General features: G+C 32.8%; 2 protein-coding genes across 5 annotated transcripts in view; both read left to right on the forward strand.

The window, feature by feature from the left end:
- The first annotated feature begins 156 nt into the window (after positions 1–156).
- Positions 157–4,142, forward strand: LOC125062298 (erlin-1-like). 2 transcript variants are annotated; one of them, XM_047668111.1, is made up of 7 exons: positions 157–287; positions 1,208–1,357; positions 1,687–1,767; positions 1,845–1,953; positions 2,021–2,172; positions 2,312–2,464; positions 3,348–4,142. In XM_047668111.1, exons 2-7 carry the CDS (start codon positions 1,250–1,252, stop codon positions 3,696–3,698), a joined length of 954 nt encoding a protein of 317 aa, XP_047524067.1. In that variant the 5' UTR covers positions 157–287; positions 1,208–1,249; the 3' UTR covers positions 3,699–4,142. The 2 variants fall into 2 exon arrangements, with proteins under 2 accessions (XP_047524067.1, XP_047524068.1); XM_047668112.1 differs by having other exon boundaries at positions 177–287; positions 1,243–1,357.
- A 3,396-nt stretch (positions 4,143–7,538) lies between these two features.
- The window catches only part of LOC125062664 (ecdysone-induced protein 78C), a 38,069-nt gene continuing 24,554 nt past the window's right edge, over positions 7,539–21,053 (forward strand). For 2 of the 3 annotated variants that reach the window (XM_047668717.1, XM_047668719.1), the window contains exon 1: positions 16,368–16,542. In XM_047668717.1, coding sequence (XP_047524673.1) covers positions 16,425–16,542 — 118 coding nt within the window. In that variant the 5' untranslated portion in view covers positions 16,368–16,424. Of the gene's footprint in view, positions 7,710–12,002; positions 12,038–16,367; positions 16,543–21,053 lie in introns of those variants that run through there. The other variant, XM_047668718.1, reaches the window with a different exon arrangement.

Genomic DNA, 21,053 nt, shown 5'->3' on the forward strand with positions numbered 1-21,053 from the left:
ATTTGTTCCGGGTGTTCTGGATTAAGTATAAATAAAGTTAAAATTAAATATACACTACAATTTTATTTTAATTTTTATATTTCGGCTCCTTTTTACGCTACACTATCCTGAAATTCGGCTACATTAGGCTATTTATGCTGTGAAAAATGGCGATATCAGTTCCGGTGTCGTTGGCAACACTGGTATTTTTCGTATAAGTGGGCCGTAGGTCTCCCGTCTCACATGTATTTAATTTAAGTGCTGTTTTACCAATTCAGCTGGTGAGAACCCCGAAATTGTCGGTTTTGGTAAGTATTATATTTTTTAAATAATAATAGTAGATTTTTAACTTCATAATAATACAAACACATACAATTAGTATACTATTGTTTACCACTGGTAAAAGATTATTCTAAATATGGTATTCCAAGATTTTCTATGTTTTGATTTCTCATACTAGCAGTTATTACAAATTACCTTCCTATTTTGTATCTTGTACCTTGTGGGCCCTGTCTATTTAACAACTTTGTGTCCATCTGTTATTAAATATAATAATGTGTAGGGCACTTGGACATGTGTTCACCTTTTCATACACCTTTTGTACAACTTTTCATTATATTTGAAAGGTTAATAAAATATAATAGCAAGGAATACTTTTTTTCCACTTTAGATATCTGTTTTTGCTTTTTTAAACTGAATTGACTGAAAAAAACCTGAAGGAGGGTATCAATATTTTTTTATGAATTTTTTGCTGTTATAACAACTCTCCATTTTCTTTGTTGTCTGGCCTTTGATTTTAGTTATTAAACCTAATATTTTAAAAAGTAAAACTTGACAAAATTTTACAGACATACACAGGTGTCTTGCTAGGTAGCTGAACTTTAAAAACTTCATAGTGTGCCGAGTAATTTGTCTAAATTATTACTATTCTTCTAATTATTCAGTCTTTGTTGTAAGAGATTTGTTCGCAGGCATATTTTGCGGCCTACATGAACAAGGGTATATTTTCCCATTTTTGTGGTAGCTGGGTTAGTCATGACTCTTGTTATTTGTCTATTTCTGATCTCTCTCTTATAAAGTCATGTTGGATTAATAATATTAACACTGTGTCACAGTTATTCTTTAGATCTGTATGTTTATCATTCCTTTATTGTTTTAAGTGTCAATTTCAGTTCAACATGCTATTATCTTTTGTAAGATATTGAATCCTCTTAAATATATGTTACAGGTGAGACATTTAGCTTGGTAATTTTTTTTGTCCAGTACTACCATGGCTGATCAGGCAGCTTTATTAGCACTGGTAATATTATTTGGAGGTATCAGCATACATTTTTCCTTGCATAAGGTAGAAGAAGGACACTTAGCAGTATATTATCGCGTGAGTATGTTTTCAATATTTTGCTTTTATGTATTAAAATACTATATCAATCTCTCTTGTCTTTAACATTTTCTTGGCTGAGTAAAACCAGGTGACTTGTTTTGATTTATTATCAGTGAAAGATAGAATTGTTTTGTTAGTATGTATAGTTTATTATAGCACATACAGAAATAATTCTGTTTGCATTATGCTTAGCCAGAAATCCTTTTTATGTTATTAAATTATGTTAATTTTTGATGATTAATAAAAATATTAGGAAATCAACTAAACAGCTATTATATTATTAATTAAATTATAAATATCTAATTAAATTTATTTAATCCTTATAGGGTGGAGCACTTCTTCCTATAACCAGCGAACCTGGATTCCACATGATGTTTCCTCTTCTTACAACATTTAAATCAATTCAGGTATTAAGTGGTTTATAAAGTCTATTTGGCTGTATTAACAATTTCCTGCACCTAAGTTCTCAATGCTATGTTTACAGACTACATTACAAACAGATGAGGTTACAAATGTTCCTTGTGGTACTAGTGGGGGAGTTCTAATCTATTTTGAAAGGATTGAAATAGTCAATAAGCTGAATCCTTCTAGTGGTTGGTAATGAGTTTAAAAAAGTCTTCATCATCTGACATATCTTCTGTTGCTAATAAATTTCTTTAGTTTTAGATATTGTTCGCAACTATACTGCAGATTATGATAAGACACTAATTTTTAATAAAATTCATCATGAGTTAAATCAGTTCTGCAGCTCACATACATTGCATGAGGTTTATATTGATCTGTTTGATCAGATAGATGAAAATTTAAGAACGGTGAGTTTTTTAAACATAATTTTTGTGTTGAACAGTATTTTGATTTAATTAGATGTTAAATTTTTTACTGTTCTGCCTTCGGAGGATTCTTTTTTTTTCACAATTATGAAATAAATTAATCTTAATCCTATTATTACAGGCTCTACAAAAAGATCTGATTGAAATGGCCCCTGGATTAACAGTACAAGCTGTAAGAGTTACAAAGCCAAAGATACCGGATGTTATCCGCTTTAATTATGAGCTTGTAGAGGCAGAGAAATCTAAACTTCTTATTGCAGAGCAACACCAAAAGGTAAAATCTGTTATTAATTTAACTTCTAGGAAACTGTTATGTACCTACATAACGGTTAGTTTTTAGTATATAGTATGCATCGCTTCCTCTCTAAACTGTTAGATAATTATGGTCAATCCCAAGGATTAGGATCATTTTAATATTTGTTAAATTTAAAAAAAGCTTCATTGATTAATCGTTACTGTAACTGTTTTGAGTATTACACCGGTGAAAGTTACCATTTGTTTTAAAATCGTTTATATGTTTTGTACATACAACACGGCTTCAAGAATATATTAACCAGATAGTGTCATATTTAATTCTTCTAAACTTATTCCGTACCGACTCCCTTGGGGAAACAACAGCCCACTTCTGCAGCACAAATATGGATGCAACAGCATCCCACAGTAGTGGCAAGTAATAACACGTCATCGATCCATGTAATTTGCCTAGCTGTTTGATCAACTGGCTCAATATCTTTCAAGCCGCTTAAACGGCGCTGTTTAGTTAAGGGCCTAGACTGTTAATTGAACGGCTTTTTAAGCTAGTTGGCTGCGACATATGCATTGCTCCCAAGCTCATTAAACTATTGTATAATTATGAAATTGACTTTTTCATAAAGATTAAATATAAGCGCATAAGCGTGTCTATACACACGCTTCACTCTACTTCTTGTTTAGTCTATAGGGAACCAAAGACATGCTTCAAGAAGAGAATACATCTTCTTCATTCTTCTATCTGCATTTTAACTGAAACAGATTGACTCTAATGTCAAGCAGGAGTCTGAATTGCAGAACACTTGAACAATCATTCTAAAAACTAACTTATTTTTGACCATTGGTAGATTTTTATTACCCAATTTCATTAATTATTAATTAGTTAATGACTATATTAATTATTTCAGGTTGTCGAGAAAGAAGCCGAAACAGCCCGTCGTAAAGCCGTAATTGAAGCAGAGAAAGGTGCTCAGGTTTCTAAAATTCAGTATGAGCAGAAGATTCTGGAAAAGGAATCACGTCGAACAATGGAGCTAATAGAAAATAGTATTCATAAAGATAAGGAACAAATCAAGGCCGACGCGGAATACTATACTGTGAAAAAGCAAGCTGAAGCAAATCAGCTCCTTTTGACCAAAGAGTACTTGGAACTGAAGAAATTGGAAGCAGTAGCTTTGAATACAAAAGTATACTTTGGTGCGGATATACCTAGTATGTTCATGCAAACTAATAGTGAACCTAAAGCCGCTATGCCATAAGTTCAGTGTCATTCAAGTATTTTAATTAAGAAAAGTTTCTAAATAAGACTGTTTGTTATTAAGAGACCTGATTCTTGTCTCTGGACTCACAATAGCACTCAACTGGTTCCATGACAGTAAAGACTGCCTAACAGTGTGATGTTAATTATTAAATAATTGTTTAAATGTGTAATTTTTCCGCATTGCTTTTACATAAATTCTTCGAACACTGTACATATTATTCTGTTTAACATAAAGATAGAGTTAGATTTTAAGTTATGTTTTTACACAATTTACTCTCTCTGTGTAAGCAATGCTATTTATTATCTGTATTGTATTGTACTATAATAGCTTTTTTGTATAATTTTGCACATAATATTAATTCAAATATTTTATTACAATTGACTGAATTCTAGTCGCAACGTTAATGTTTAAAATAATTTTTGGAATAAATTTTTGAGTAAATTTGTCTACTAATTATTTGTGCCTGAATAAAATAACAAAACATTAAGATATATTTCGGCATGTAGAAATAGAGTTAGGTTGAGTATGAAAAATGTCACATTGTGAAAAAAAGTAAAAGTACCTAAACCAAAATATACCTAACTGCCAAACTTCCATGAAATCGACATGAAGTAACAACACAATGAACAACACATAAAAAAAAGTGTGTGTACTAATGTACACGCGTTAGAAACGCGGAAAAAAATAACTAAAATGCAGTAGTGATTAACGATAAATATTAAAATCAATCAATAAAATTATTATTAGTAAATGCTATCACCGTCGTATATGAAATTGATTTAATAAAAACACCAAAATAATATTTATTTATTCACACTGTTTAATTGTACCTACTGTTACGAAACACGTATTCTAAATATAAAAATACTAGAATATACAACTTGAATATAGTTATTATCGATTTTCATGCCACCTAGAACTTCATTCTGTTAATTTTGTGTAACGGTGCGCGCGCATCGTAAAATGTTACTCTCATCAATTTATCATAACGCGCCTAAAGAAGTATAACTTCAATAAAAACCAAGTTATATAAAGCATACATCTTTTACTTTGTTTTGGCATTAGATCATTTTAAGGCCCTATCCCAGCACGAATTGCTGTGTCAGTGTCTCGGGGTGGTCTGCGGGGCGCAGTGGAGAGCTGGAGCACTGAGGAGCGCCGGCTCGTAATAACAATTAGTTATGTAAAACATTAAATTAATGTAATTTCATCAATTTTTTTTTCTCTGTATTTTATGCACTGTATAAACTGCATTTATATTTGCATTAGAAGCCTACAACTGATACGCAGTGACGTGAATTTTTGATCTAGAACTAAAAGTTTCTTCTATTTGTGAAAACTATGGTCCGAATATACATGAACAATATATATTTTTAAATAAATATCGTTATTAAACGAATATAAATACATGATGAACTTACATTCAAAGTATAGCTCCAATCTTCTTCATTATTGTTCTAAGATCGAGAAGTAAACACCGGAATAACTCACTATAACAGTGGACTGCAGATGTCGCTAGAAAAAAATATTAGCGTTTATTTGGCGTATAAAAATTAAGGTTTAATATACCATATGGGTCCATAAAGATAGCTAGCTAGCTGTTGATCCTAGCTGTTGCTGTACCTAATCCGCGCGATGGCTCTGTGGTCTCAGCCGCACAGGCCCGCGAGATGGCGGTGTTTAGGGTTAAGGGTAAAAAAATCGGCTTTCATAAACGAAGAAGTGAATTCCACAATGGCAATACTTGTGAAGTGAGTGACTGATTTCAAATACTTAGTACAAAACTTTCCGATGTAGATTTCGCGGTGCGCTGGATCGCATGAAGTCTTTTTTAGGCCTATAATATAAATATATTAATTAAAAATAAATATAATACAATACCTGCGAAATAATACAATGCTTTCAATATTTACAACGCACTCACTATGGCTAACATATGATATTCCTTAAAAAATACCTAATTCCGTAATAGCAATAACTGTAAAGGGGTAAATTACATTATGCGGAATGCCCTGAGCAGCACGCAACCTGCGAGTTCGGGGGCTGGAGACAGTTCTCATTAACATTCTCTGTAGCTTTAGTTAAGACATCCCAATAAGATCTCTCTCTTTGGCGAGGCCGTTAACGTCTCTCTAAGTCCCTTGTCCGATTATAAAAAGCAGGCAATTATTAATTATATGAAAGAAGGCATATATCAGTACTGAAGGGGTGGTTACGCATATACATTATGTGATTAATTTATAAAAAACACAATGGGTAAATTGACGGCTCCGGTCCGTCGCATTTTCTTTTGCAATATCTGATTAAACGTGTTTACTAATAAATTTGAACGCATATTATATGTTAACATAAACATTCCTCCTCGAATCATCCTCGTACAACACACAGACTTGTGCCTCTCCAACCCTAAAACAGCGCTGCAACGATTGGGCCTGGCAACTGGGAGAGCATTTATTGATAATTGAAAAATTTCTATGCCTATAGCTTTAGTCAACAGTGCGTCAACAGTCGACAGTACATTTCTCTCCCGCCTAAACTTATTTTCCCGAATAATACTACGAAATTATATTTTTTCATCAAATTATTTTTAAATTACAAACAATTGTTGGACTAATAAATTAAGTATCGTATATTTCATAAGTGTACATTTTGTTATCTATATGACATACATACATAATTTTTTACTTTGACTTAGAGTAACCAAGCTTTTTAATTGGTCTGCCCTTATTATAATAAAAAAAGTTTGCCAATGTCCCGATGTGTTCGACCGGTATCGGAAATGTAAGACAACCGATAAAATTCCATTTATTTTATGTTAAAATAACTAGGCGTGGTTTTAAAAATTAAGAGCTCTAGTGTTTGCTGAAAACTGAGTACTGCATTAGTGCAAGAAAAAGCCTGGCTGCAGCTGAGTTTCATCATCGGACGTCGAGGCAGAATACGAAATTTCACCAGTATCACCTCGACGTCCGCCGTTCCACAACTGAGCATTTTTCAAGGCAGTTTTTGCCGCGCACCATCACTATGTGGAACCAGCTGCCCACTGAAGTATTTCCGAACCAATTCGACTTAGGGTTCTTCAAGAAAAGCGGCTGGCAACGCACTTGCGAGTCCTCTGACATCGAGAGTGCCCATGGGCGGCGGTATCACTAAACAATAAACATCAGATATCCTGCCCGCTTGCCGCCTGTTCTATAAAACAAAAATCCACTAGTACTTTACAGTTTACATGAACCACTTCAGTCTAGAAAATTATTAAAAGACGCTCATATTTTCCTAAGGCTACAGATTATAAAATACATTATGACTCGGAATCGTATTCCTACCGGAGTAAATGATGGCAGATATATGAAAAGAAGGGAACGGCAGACATTGAAACACATTGACCTAGTCAGGTAAGGGCTGCCCGTGAACCGGGAAGTGATTCTCAAGGTTAAGTTAGCACATGCGCAGTCCACACTCTTCAGAGTAGATAACATTGTTACGACGCCTTCGTTTTAGTTTTTAATCATTTTCATCTGCTCTTCTACAATACTATTCTACTACTCAGGAAATTTGTCATTGCCTAATTCTGCTACGTAAATGTATGCTATAGGGAACGTTCAAACGTACGCGTTTGATATCAAAAACCCGTCTAAAAAAAATTAACCATAATATAATCGTTCTAAAAATATCAAATTACAAATATAGGAATTATTATTTTTACGTACAGCGTCGATTAATAAGTCCTAATGTAAGTTATAATAGTGTTCTATTTTTATTGCCTCTTATACATATGCCTCTTATGTTATGTGACGTCGTTTCAAAGTCATTCTTCCGACATCCGCCTATTCACCACAGATTTCAATACAAAATGCTGTAACGAAATCCGAAGTTCCATTCTGCTTATAAGTTTAACTATAAGGATCTTTATTTGTGTTTAACTATGTTGTAATCATTAACATAATCAGTGATGAGTGGGTCGATGGTTGTCGAGGCTACTTCCACGATAGAGGAGGACCTATATGCGTGAGTTATTATTCTTGTTCAATCCATACATGCATATATAAGAATCAGCGACCAAATCAATACATAACGCAGTCAGCTGGCCACAAGGTCTTTCTGTCCTTGGTTTGGTTGCTGTTTGCATTGCAAGGCCGAAGAAGAAATTGTCTAATTCATTTATGCTTATTAAGCAATGCAAAGCATAAATTGGGTAAAATAAAAACAAGAGATTTAATTTTTAAATGCCATATTAAAGAAAAATCAAGCATATGTTGGAAAAGAATTTTCTAGTCCATCGTTTAAAATAGATATGTAATTGTATTATGTTGACAGAGGTTGTGTTCTTTGTTTGTTTTTCTTTCTTTTTATATATATATCGTGTAGCCTACACGCAGTTGTTATATATACATTTGAAAATACAATGTCATTTATGGCTGTCAATTAATAAGTTAAAAAAACAAAGATAGGTTAAATCGTTTCTTAAGCGATAATAATATTGAAATATAATTTAGTGTTTGAACTTTATAATAAACTAGTTGTGTAATATTTCCAATGCCTTCCCTCAATGAACAGACTATCAAAGGAATTTTCTTAATTCTATTGAAAAATTAATTAGCGCATCGTATACCAAATGCACTTGCTTTATAATATTCAGTATTATGTTTATGGTAATAACTTTTGTGTAGCGAAATTTAAGACAAATTAAACAAAACATTAACATCACATAGTGCAAGTGAACAGAATATATTTAAAAATAATTATTACATGTTGGGTAATAGGAGTACCCCAGGATATTCGATAGCGTTGAAAGTTTTTGTAGTGTTTATCCATTCATTCATTCATAATCCATAATTCATTTATATTATTCAGATTTTAAAGATGGCTACTGGTTATACAGCCGGTGTTTCATTTAAAAAAAACCGTCTCGTTTCAATAACAACTGGTATTTTATTTGTTTCATAAAAATATCTATTTAAAAAGTCTGCTCTTACTTGCCGCTCCCTCGTTCATTTCAGAGTCAATATTTTGTAGTCCTTCCTTTTAACACTTGTTACCCTAGGAATAGAACTCACGACCTTCAATTCACGTATCGCGATTCCGTGAGCACTTACGCTGCTTCAATTCCCAAAACTTTTTCCTATATAGACATCGACGAATTTGTGAATATAATTCGACCGGATTCGAGGTATTGACAGTATGCATATATGATTTTTGTCAATTTACAATTTAAATTACACAGTTGCTCTGCGGCTTGAAGACAGGAATCGTGATAGCTCCCAATAACCCAGTGGCCAGGTTTGGCTGCTCCCAATCCTATGATAATATTATAAATACAAGGACGTGAAAAAGTAGCTTAACTAATAATTTATTTATAGGTAGTTGTCATAGTAACGCATGGCATACAAATTACGTCGGCTAACTATTTTATTATTATCATTATAAAGGGTTTTTCAACAAGAACTTTGTTTTCTAAAACAAAATAAAACAAAGAATTTAGAGGAAAATGAATAAAATTTTTATTGTATTACAAAGAGAAAAGTTTGGCAATTATGAATGAAAAATGATATCTGGCAAATGTCCACCACGACCACGCTGACAGATGTTGATTCTTTCATCAAAATTTTTAATCACTTTTTGGCAAAATGGAGGGTCTATTTCGTTAATGACATCACGGATTTTGAGTTTTAAGGCTGCAATCGATTCGATTGGCTCCGTATAGACTCTGTCTTTAACATAGCCCCACAAAAAATAATCCAGTGGTGTTAAATCATACGATCTGGCTGGCCACTTAACAGCTGAATTTCGCGAAATTATGCGCTCGGGAAATTTGGTTTGCAATAAATTGATCGTTTCATTGGCTGTGTGACATGTGGCACCGTCCTGTTGAAACCACATTTCAGTGATATCCATGTCATCAATAATAGGCCAAAATTTAGTGGTTAACATCTCGCGATACCGTGATCCATTGACTGTTACCGCATTTCCAGCCTCATCTTCGAAAAAAAACGGCCCAATCACGCCTCCAGACCACGTAGTGCACCACACAGTAACACGTTGAGTATGCAAAGCCTTCTCATTAATTGCTTTAGGATTTTCAGAAGCCCAAATGCGACAATTTTGCTTGTTGACGTACCCTGACAAATGAAAATGGGCTTCGTCTGAAAAAATGATTTTTTCAGAAAAACCAGCAGGTTGTTCCTGAATGAACTGAGCGAATCTGCGGCGATTTGAATGGTCGATCAGCTTTAATTCCTGCACCAGTTGAATCTTGTAAGGCTTCAAAGCCAAATCCTTTCGCAAAATTCGCCATGTTGTGCTTTTGGATAACCCCAATTGTTGAGAACGTCGTGAAATTGACAAATTTTGATCTTCTTCAACACTGTGGCTCACGGCGGCGATGTTTTCTGTTGAACGACCCGGTCGAACACGTGTTGGTGTTGGCACATTTTGTACCGAGCCTGTCGACTCAAATTTCGCGACCAAATTCTTAACAGCGGTCTCAGAAGGACGATTATGCTGGCCGAAAATATCACGAATTTTACGAAATGTAACTTTAACAGAACCACCATTTTTATAGTGGATTTGAATTATTTTAATGCGATTTTCGAGCGAAATTGAATTCATTGTAATAATTGCCAAAGCACCTGCTACGAATACCGCCAAAAACTAAATGTCAAAACTATCACGTTCTCGGTGTTGCCACAATTGAAAAACAAACTTCTTGTTGAAATACCCTTTATATGCACATATATAATGATAATAACATGTAATTCGTAAATGCACTCTAGCTCCATACTTTCTTGCCACTTTTGTAATAAATATGATTTAACATGCACTAATTGAGACCTGAAAAACGTGTATGATAACATCGTTACAAAACAATTGGTAAGGATAATCCTGGTATTGGGTTATTTTACTTCTGAAATTTGTTGCTGATATATAGGTTGGAATGTTCACCACCTGACGGCGAAATCTCCTATATATTGCAAAGTAAACCTGCATCTGTACTTTAAGATGTAATTGTTTAACAAACATTTTGTGAAACAAAAACTTGACGTTTTATAAGAGTGGCAGAGAGTTGGCAGTTCTCTTCTCGTCCGTTCTATGGCTTTGATTTGAGAATTGGTACATACCCTCGTATGTTGAGAAGCAGTTTGGTTCTTTTTTTTTTAATGTAATGTACATATATAAATAAATGACAGTTTGGTTCTTTATATATTATTTCGTTGAGTAAGTTTTGAAAATACGCTTGTTACACGAGAATCGAACCAGTTATGCCCAAAAAATAAAACTGCTATGACTGATATGTGCACGTCCTCAGAAAATAACCAATTACTGTTTAAACATGTGATTTTCTGAGGAAGTCTTCTTTAATTAATTTAATTACACTTTAGTATCCAGGTCGTGATAAAAAATTCCGATTTAAGTTCAAGTAATAGGAAGAATATTACTTGCTCATTTAAATTCACTATTTTCCGATAAATATACTTTAGCACGAATTACTTTAACTAGTTTTTAATCCGTCCAAAAATATTTATTTATCCACTTGACAATAATTATTCTTATTTTTAACTTTTAATTTTTTTTTTATTACTATACACAAGACTATTATTATTACATTCTTTTCCTTTTTTTTGCGACTGAAACTAGCTGCTGTGGTCTCTGGCAGAACGACCAGCGCTGTGGAAGTCTGCTCCGCAGTATAATGCTGAGCCAGGGCCAATTACAGCCACAGCACACACGCATTACACACTTGAAACCAATCGAAAGGGAATTGATTTTTTTTATCTCTTATTTTTTTCTTTGATTATGTATGTTTTTGTTAGTAAAAAATGTTAAAGTCAAAGTCAAATCATTTATTTCAATTAGACCATCTAAAATGGCACTTTTGAACGTCAAAAAAAAATACAAAGAAGATTCTAGTTGCCCCTTCCAAAAGGTAGTTAAGTGGGGAGAAGAATGGGCAAGAAACTCCACACTTACTCTTTTAAAATAGGTTTACAATATTTTGTTGCATTTGTTAAATAATTATATGTGAAGACAATGTACTCTTAGAATAAACTACTATACTAAAAAAGTTAGTATACATGTTCCTCACATATTTACAAATATCGAAACCGTAGAATATTAACATTAAAGAGTAATAAAAATATTAAAAAAACACAACAAAACAGTGTGTGAGATACAAAAAAAATTATTACATTTGTAGCATTATAAAAAAAAAATGTTTATGTTATGTCTATGTCTAATCTCAGAATTACCGAACTTTGAATTAGCTTATGTATTATATAGATAATGATTCAATATTATTTATAGGTTTAAGGAGGAGCCGGACTCGTCCATAAGCTTGGGTAAGTAGCACTTTGTGAATACAACTTTATGCACATATAAAACATTGAAATTTAGCCTTGGATCTTTCCCAGGTACACTGTTTTTTTTCTGAAAGTTTACCGGAAACATCACGGTATGTTTTATTGAAAGACAATATACAATCTTATTGAATATGTTTCTTTCAATAAATTACTTTCATTCCGAAGTAGGTTTTTCAAAATGCGTCGTGGTATTACCTAAGAATTAGGGAGAAAAGATAGAAATAATAATGCAACGAAAAAACCTATTAGTTATTGAAATGCTTCAAGATTCAAAGCCTTTATTTCAACTAATACAAGAGAAAGTTTACAAAATATAAATGTATCTAAAAAAAGTTCTTTAAAAAGGTTTTGTTGCATAGCTGTCCTCTTGTACAGCTTGCCTTTGTGGCACAAAGGCCTCCTCCAGCTGTTTCCAGTGCTTCCTATCCCTGGCAAGTCTTTGCCACAGAGGACCAGTGGCTTTTTTAAAGTCGTCAGCCCACCGCGCACATGGTCTTCCTCTCTTTCGCTTGGTGTTGTTAAATTGATATTGAAATGCTTACGAACATTTAATTAATCGATATTCGCACCCATTCACTTATGTATACTTTCCTCGGTGCACTGGGCCGCACTTAGGCCTGCGATTTGGGGGGCTTTGATGCCATACACTATCAGTGAGAGAAATCATATCCTCAAAAAAGGAGGGCAATGCGTGATGGCAATATTTGTTAAAAGTCTAAAATCTTTTCAAATATTCAGACTTAAATACTATACGAAAACGTCACAAAAACATCCCTAATCCTCTCTCCCTTGAAATAAAAGTTGAAGAATGAATGTATGAGTCAAACGTGATATAAAAAACTGAAATAATTTTCCCAGAAATGATTTCAAGTTCTCTTTTAAACATATGAGACAGAGCTCAGGCTATTACTTGATTTTACTACTGTTTGGGTACACTTAGAGTTTTGCAAGAGTTAAGTGGTCATCGTACTAGCCGTTCAGTTTTTATCCTAATATAAACTACGAGGATCCGGAACAAAAAACCTCGTATCACTACTTATGGAAGACTCACGCCTAAGACTTGTATTATATAATGCTATAACTAGGAAAGTTATAATTTTTATAACAGTAATCTTATGATCGAGATAACTAAAATTCGCTACTGAATATTTCTATTTAGAAAGATTTTCTTTAATTCAAAATTCAAAAGCCTTTTATTGCCAACCTTAAATAACATTACTTTAGCTGTGTTAGTATTTAGTTTTCTTAATTTATTGTTAGTATTATATTTAATAGTATTTTAAATAAATAATTGTTTCTTTAGTTGGGTACCCGGTTATGGGTACAGGCCGGATTTTCTTTAAGGTAATGTTTAATTGTTCAACAATCTTGAGAGATTCTACATTCGACTGATATAGCTGACTTTCTGACATTGCCATAAACAGTAGAGATTTCCGGATCTCAGTAGTAAATAAATTTGATTACCGTTTTATAATTAGTCATGTTAATAAACTCGGCTGCATTCAAGATTCACACTTAAAAATATCGTTGATCTGATAGAAATAGCGTATGTTATGGCGAATTGATATGGCCAAGGCTTATGAGTGCGATGCACCAAGCTATAGGCTAGCCATAGAACTACGTGATTAGCTTTGGCGTCTGCTTTAAAAATACATTTTTATTGAAACAACTACTTCTAAGCAACATTTGTTGTAAAGCGAGATCCAGAGCAGGTTCTAATGTAAATAGTGCCTTGTTTATTGCTAGAGTGGAGAAAGGAAGAATAACTAACATCACAAAACATCTTTTATTGTATTTCACTGCAAAGCGACATGTCTTTGCCAGTATTACAACTTAGATGTTTGTAACGACAATAAAATAGGATTGATCAGAGACTCCTGTCTGATACGCTTGTATTTAAGCGCGAGTGATGTGGTTTTTTTAGACTTTAAGTATGAGGTTGTAATAAAATTTCCGTTAGTTTGTATTCTATGACAGTAGTTGTGTATCAAATATTCAGAAATTTTAGTCTGTACTAAAGGTATTTGAAACTTTGCTAATTTACGAAACAAAGGTGAATTTTAATATCCAAGTATAGACTTGAAAAAGCTTTGTTCAAGATTGCAACATGTTTGATTAGATGCTAATACTCGGACAGGTTTTGATTGAGTGATTTTGAATTTTATAGAAATGTAATAAAATCGATATTACCTCGACATTCAACTTCTAACAGCTATGCTTAGTTCAATAACCCCTCGGTTTCCTGCGCGAGCGCCATAGAAGCTGCGCTTTTTACACCAGACTACAAGAATATCGCATAATTTTATAGTATTGTTTACTTTTTTTATATTTATAAAGCTATACTTCAGTAATTCGTGATTAGAAAAATTCTTGAAAACAGGTTATTTCGAAATAATTTTGTGTGTCCATATTTGATCAGCGATTTATCCGATATCAACAAAAAGGGATATTAGTTTAACAGAATTTGTGTTATTTCTGTCTTTAAAACATTAACCGATAATATTAAGCCAATAAATACGTGAAGATAATCAATAATCATAAATTAAGCAAAGAACACATAATAATCGATACCGTTGTCGCTGACTTTAAAAAGACACTTTACTTAGTTATAAAAAGGTAATAATAATATAAAAGAAAAAATATTTTGACTATTAATTGTTTAAGTTACTAATAATTAAAAACTTTGACTTTATTTCCCGTATTGTCTTATTAATCACACGTTGTGCATATTATTGTATGTGAATAGGCTTTATTTAAATGGTATAGAAGCTCCAAAAATATTATCAATAATTGGCATTCTCTTTGAATTATTTTTTTATATATATTTACAGTAATTATATTATTCTCTGTTTTCTAATTATTCGTTTTGGCCAATTTAAGGGATATATACAAATTAAAATTGAGAATATATATATCATAATATAATGATATATTTATTATTTACATAAGGTAATATTTTAATTTTGTAGTGTAGTAATATATTTTTGAGATATTGAAGCAAAACCAAAAACATTTGAATATCCCAAAATAAATATATTGCATAGTTACCGATATTGATAAAAATTTGTATATTTGGTCTTCGCGCGTCACGGCCACTGAGAATAAGAATTGTAAATTCCCTCTTGAAATTCAATAAGTGTTTTGAAGGTTTCACCCCACAGACGATTTATTATACCGCTTTTAGTATAAGTATAGTACAAAACTTCGTAAATAACAATTGAAAAACACCCCTTCTATACCTATCGATCACTTTTTCCACTCATGGCGCACTTCTTTTTTTTATCATCATACATGGTCTTGAAATGGCTTCTTTGTTTTTTGCTAATAAACATAATACAGTATAGGTACATCATTTATATATTTGATTTTTGTTAGTTCGAGTATGTGTTAAGAATCTACCAAAAGATTTTTTTTTATTTTGTCGTTTGTTGCAGAATTAGATACAAACAATTGAATATTTTGGAATGCTTTGGAGGATGCTTTTACCCGTGGTGCATATAAATATAAATACAACATTTTTATTTTTATTCGGCTAAACCAAACTTTTTAAATTTGTTTTGATTTTCTTTTTAATCATTTTTATTATTACTTTGTAGGTTATAAATACTGTATATCTACCTACATATATTAAATTCCATAAATTCATTTTTTGCTTATCTTCTCCATACAATGTTTACATGAATTTTATTTTTATTACTTACTGTTTATGTCTTGTGTCGTATATGTGTTTGTATTTTTATGGAATAAAATAAATATTTATTATTATTAAAGGGCTATTTATAAAGAAGCCAAAATATTTTTGGCTTTGTTAATTGTCATATTAAATAACCGAACTGCAGTACTAAATAAGTTATGGAAAATTAAGCTTTTCTTGATACATGTAGAACCAACTTAGATTTTTCTATATTTCAAATGAATCACTTTTCGAATGGGTCTGAAACATTTCTGTTTTTCTGCATAATACCAACGCCCGCGCTCAAAGTTGTTGTTCCTAATATAAGACTTCAACGACATGCCAGCATAAAGCTCGCTAATTGTACACTGTTAAGTTTGTTTATCCGCTTCTGGAGGCTAAATTTTAATGTGTATATAATTGTAACCGCACAACGTAACAAAAATTAAGGTATATTTTGATTTATAAAACTAGCTTATATAAACTTTAAGTATTTAAAAAAAACTTTGCACGATTTTATCATCTGTTTCATTCCATTTTCTACTACTTATATTGGGCGTCTGTCCTCTGAATAGTGAAGAATGATATAGTGAGAGAGCAAAGCCAGCTCAGAGGCTTCGGAGGGAAGCTCTCAGTAAGCTCAGTATTCGGTTGGCCACCGAGCACTAGAGTCGTGAACGGAATGAACGTAATATGGACGTGTGGGGCGGAATTACCGCTTCATGCGTTCGCGCAAGTTTGAACGTCGATAGAACAGATTTCGGCCTTTCCTTTTACGATACCAAATCCACGCAAACTCAGCAAAACCAAGGTGTGTTGTGTTTTCATTTTTATTTATAGTTTTGGTAAGTTTAATTCAGTTTTCAGGTTATCGAAGCTGATATAACATTATCGAAATGAGCATTTGCAACATTAACACTTTAGATTAAGTATGTTGTTTACATGTACGTTCTAGGTTCTAATACTTGTTCTAAGTTAACTATTAAATGATTAGAGCACTTGCGTGTTTGTGTAAAAGAAGGGAATGGACTCAAAAGTTATGGAATAATTTACACTCTTTTTATAAGTTTTTGTTATAACATTATGAAAGATATAAAATCGCTCAAAAAGCTTCGTTTCATCTCAGTGGCGATCAAATTGATTGTTCATAACCTACTTACCGGTAAAATGTCACTTACAACAATTAAGGTTACATTAAATTTGTAAAGCAGTTTCTGGTTTAAATTACCGTCTGATTTAAATTGTATTTTGATAGTTTCTTAAGTATAAACATATGATTGTTTTTATCTAACATTCAAATCAGTGTAATGGCGATAGCGCGTAATTAACTCATGCGAACCATTAACCATAAAAATGAATAAATCTAATTGAAACAGTGTTGGCCTAGTGGTTTGAGAAGGCGACTCTCATACCTGAGGTCGTAGGTTCGATCCCCGGCTGTGCACCAAAGGACTTTCTTTCTATGTGCGCATTTGCTCGAACGGTGAAGGAAAACATCGTGAGGAAACCGACATGTCTTAGACGCAAAAAGTCGACGGCGTGTGTCAGGCACTGGAGACTGATCACCTACTTGCTTATTAGATTTAAAAATGATCATGAAACAGATTCAGAAATCTGAGGCCAAGACCTAAAGAGGTTGTAGCGCCACTGATTTATTTAATTTTTTAATTGAACCGTTTAAAACAAAAGAACTCATCTGACTTTAACCATCATATAAACAGAAATTGACAAAAGACAGCTTAATTTAAATGAGAGTGCAGTCTGTAGTCTGTGTAAGAATCAAGATTTTTTTACCTTTCATTACATTTTTTGTTATCCTCGTGGTAAGCGTTTTCTTTATGTGTTGATAGCCTTAAATTAGGAAATTGACTTACTTACAAGCTACTCGTGCATTTCTCGGGCCCTATGAGATTTTCCTTCTCACGAGAGACTAAAAGTTATGGAGTAGAGTGCGCAGAAAAGAGTGCACGTTTCTGCGCACACTTTTGCGCATCAAATATATCCAGTGCGGATGGCCAGTCTTATTGGCGGCTGATTCAGGGAAAGAACATTAGTATACGTATATCAAACAGTAATTGCTATGGCTTAGTGGGCACAGAAAGCGGAAAATTACTCAACCGATTCAATTCTGACGTTAATAAATTATCAAGGAGACACACATTTATAAAAACAGTTTATTATTATATAGTTTCTTAGCATTTGAATACACATTGTTTAAATTACCGGAACAAATAAAAATCAAGACGTAAAGACAGATTACTTGCGTTTAAGAACTTGGCAAAGTACTAACTGTTCGTGAAAATTAGCTTCTTTCTATAAGGTATTTTGTATGGGGGGCTTCACATAAAGAAAGTGATGATGACTATTTTTTATTAGCATTCGATATTAGAAATGAAAAACTAGCATCTACACCGGTATGATCGGGAAATTTAAAGCCAAAATCATTAATTATTGAAACTACTACTACTTACAATATAAAATACTAAAATTATGTTTTAAATTATTAAATTAAATACAAAAGATAGGTTGGAAATATATCTTACATGATTATTTATGATATTAAACTAAGATACAATAATTTAAATTTTCCTTGGAGGTCCCCATTTAAATTAAGACTGTGAACCTAAGTAAGTGTAAAAAATTAAATAATAATAAATATAAAATTACAGATTTAAATAAATCGAATAGTGTATTGCGATGAGATCTACGCTAGGCCGAACGAGGAAAGCACCTTGTTGTACAATAACAATGCCATGCTCATTTTCATATTCTACACTTTGTACTCAACTGCATTTGTAATAGAACTTGTCACTTTGACAGGTGTCATCACATAGCGTGAACGTGAAAAAATAATTTACATTGAATGTAATTGTATCGGTTTTTTTATGTAGTCGATTACCATATTAAACACGAACAACAAGAGATTGAAAGACGCAATACCTTTTGCGTTGTCGCAAAATAAACTGGGTTAAAATTTAAAAAAATATATCAAATATTGTTTACGTAAAGAATCTTTCAAAATGGATGGACAATGGTTATGGTGACGTCGTTTACAAATGTTCAGTTTCACTCTCTTTCATAGATGAAAATCCTTCTACGCCCACAAATTTTAATATGCCTGTGTCATTCTTATATAAAGTTCAGGACAAGTAGCTGTCCCACTATATACGAAACTAATGAAATACATATTTGCCACCCACTTATTTCTTAATTCTTTTGTCTCGTTACAATTTGACAATTCTTTTGACAACTGTGATCCCATTCTCGTTTTGATACGACTAATAAATAATATTTATGTAAGCGAAAGTGATTTAAACTGAATTCAGACAGTCTGCTTATACTTGTCCGATTGTTTACCAGAGGGCTAAATACAATATTCATGATCACAAAATGTTTATGTAATTGTCTGCACCGAGAAAAATAACACATTTTTTATGTGAGAAGGGAAATGTCAATTCACTTGTACTTTGACAAAGGACAGTTAAAGGGCATATGGGCAAATATTTCTGAAGCTTTCATTAAAATAAAATAAAAATACTGTTTAATATCTAAAATAAAACATTACTTTTAAATTACAATAGTAAAAATATTAAATTAACAAAAAAAATATTGTTTAATAGAAAATTCATGTTAAGTGGATAGTACTGAAAAATTTTGTTATAATATTTTAGGCTGCCCTAAACGAATGATTTCACTTAATTTCATAATGTTAATAATATAAGAGTGATCTCGGAAGCAAGCGGGTTACGGGTGGAGGGGTGTGGAGGCTGAAGGGGTCAATGACCTCTCGTTATGCAAGCGTTGTGATCGTTGCTATTGCAGAGTCGCTTTCACGTTGGGCTAGGTTAGGGTCCGATTTGGATACCTTACTTCCTATATCCAAAAGCACCGATACTAGAAAAGTTAATATATTTAGCATACTTCTCGAGTTGTGTATATTATAATGATTTTTACCATTCCACCCGAAATAAGAAAATTTATACTTTAATTTTTGGTTTCATACGAATCTGTGGTGTTTTTGCAAGTACGCTTATATTTAAATTGTACATATTGCAATACACATATCTAAAAATATTGCCTGAATTCGCCCACATATATTTGCCGCTACATTAAGTTTATTGTGCTTTATACGCTAAATATAGGTTTCGATCAAAAGAAAATAGTAAAAGTATTATTGACTCATTCAATAAATAGACGCAAATAGTAAATAATAACAACGTCCTGACTTCTAAAAGCAGTAAGCAGTCATGGCCCAGTGCGTCGAATCTCAGCTCTGCAATAATATATTTTTATTTGACATTCCCTCGTACGCTGAAGGGAAACATCGTGATTTTAGACCGCAAAATCGACGGCTTATATCAGGCACAGCCTTGCGATTCTTTAACTCACTTTTCGATCTCACACAGCGGTTTTCACAGCGACAGTCGCGCTCAAATCAGTCGTGAATCGCAAGGCAGATCACAGGCTAACCACCTACTTGCTTTTTAAGAACAAAAAATGATCGCGAATAATAAATTTTAGGAGCCGAGGCTCTTAATAGGCGCCTCCCTTTTTTTTACTACAAAAATGTAACTTTTTTTATGTATTAGGCTCACCTGTTAAGTGATACCGCCACCGACGCCGCTCACATTGTCAGAAGGCTCGCAAGTGCGTTGCCGGCCTTTTATGAATTGGTACGCTCTTTTCTTGAAGGACCCTAAGTCGAATTGGTTCGGAAATACTTCAGTGGGCGCCTAATTTAAAGATCAGACCGTATTAATTTAATCTGCTACGGTATATGTATAAAATTTTAGCTATATCATTGTGAACAGTTATTAATTAATCAGGAAATTAGTAACGTATCACGTGTGGTTTGTTATGGTTTAGGTTAGGCATTAATCATTACTAATTTGTGGTTCAGACAATACAACTTAATTATGAATTTATAACAACCATAGTATAGTATAAGCCACAGATCTTTACTACCGCTGCAATAAGACGTCAATTTCATTGTAATAGTGGCTTCGAAGTAACATGCCAGGTTAGTTAACTACTGATTCAGGAATTTGTAAGGCAGTGACAGTTCTTTTTAGTTTCCGATTGAATCATCTCATCACGAGCTAATCAGACTTGTATCGCAATTTGCCCTCAATCTGGCTACCTGAAGATCGCTAAGTGTATTGCATTTTCTTTTTATTTATAAAATAAGGTATGCAATAGCGACATAAGTTTTAAAGAAAAAGTAAAAATTTTATGAGGTGAGCGATTTTTACAAACGTAAATATATTTTTAGGGCAATACCCGATTTAACCAAAAAGTGAGGATGTTTTTGAATTCTCTTAG

The sequence above is a fragment of the Pieris napi genome, chromosome Z (assembly GCF_905475465.1).
Source record: "Pieris napi chromosome Z, ilPieNapi1.2, whole genome shotgun sequence".
Classification (NCBI taxonomy): domain Eukaryota; kingdom Metazoa; phylum Arthropoda; class Insecta; order Lepidoptera; family Pieridae; genus Pieris; species Pieris napi.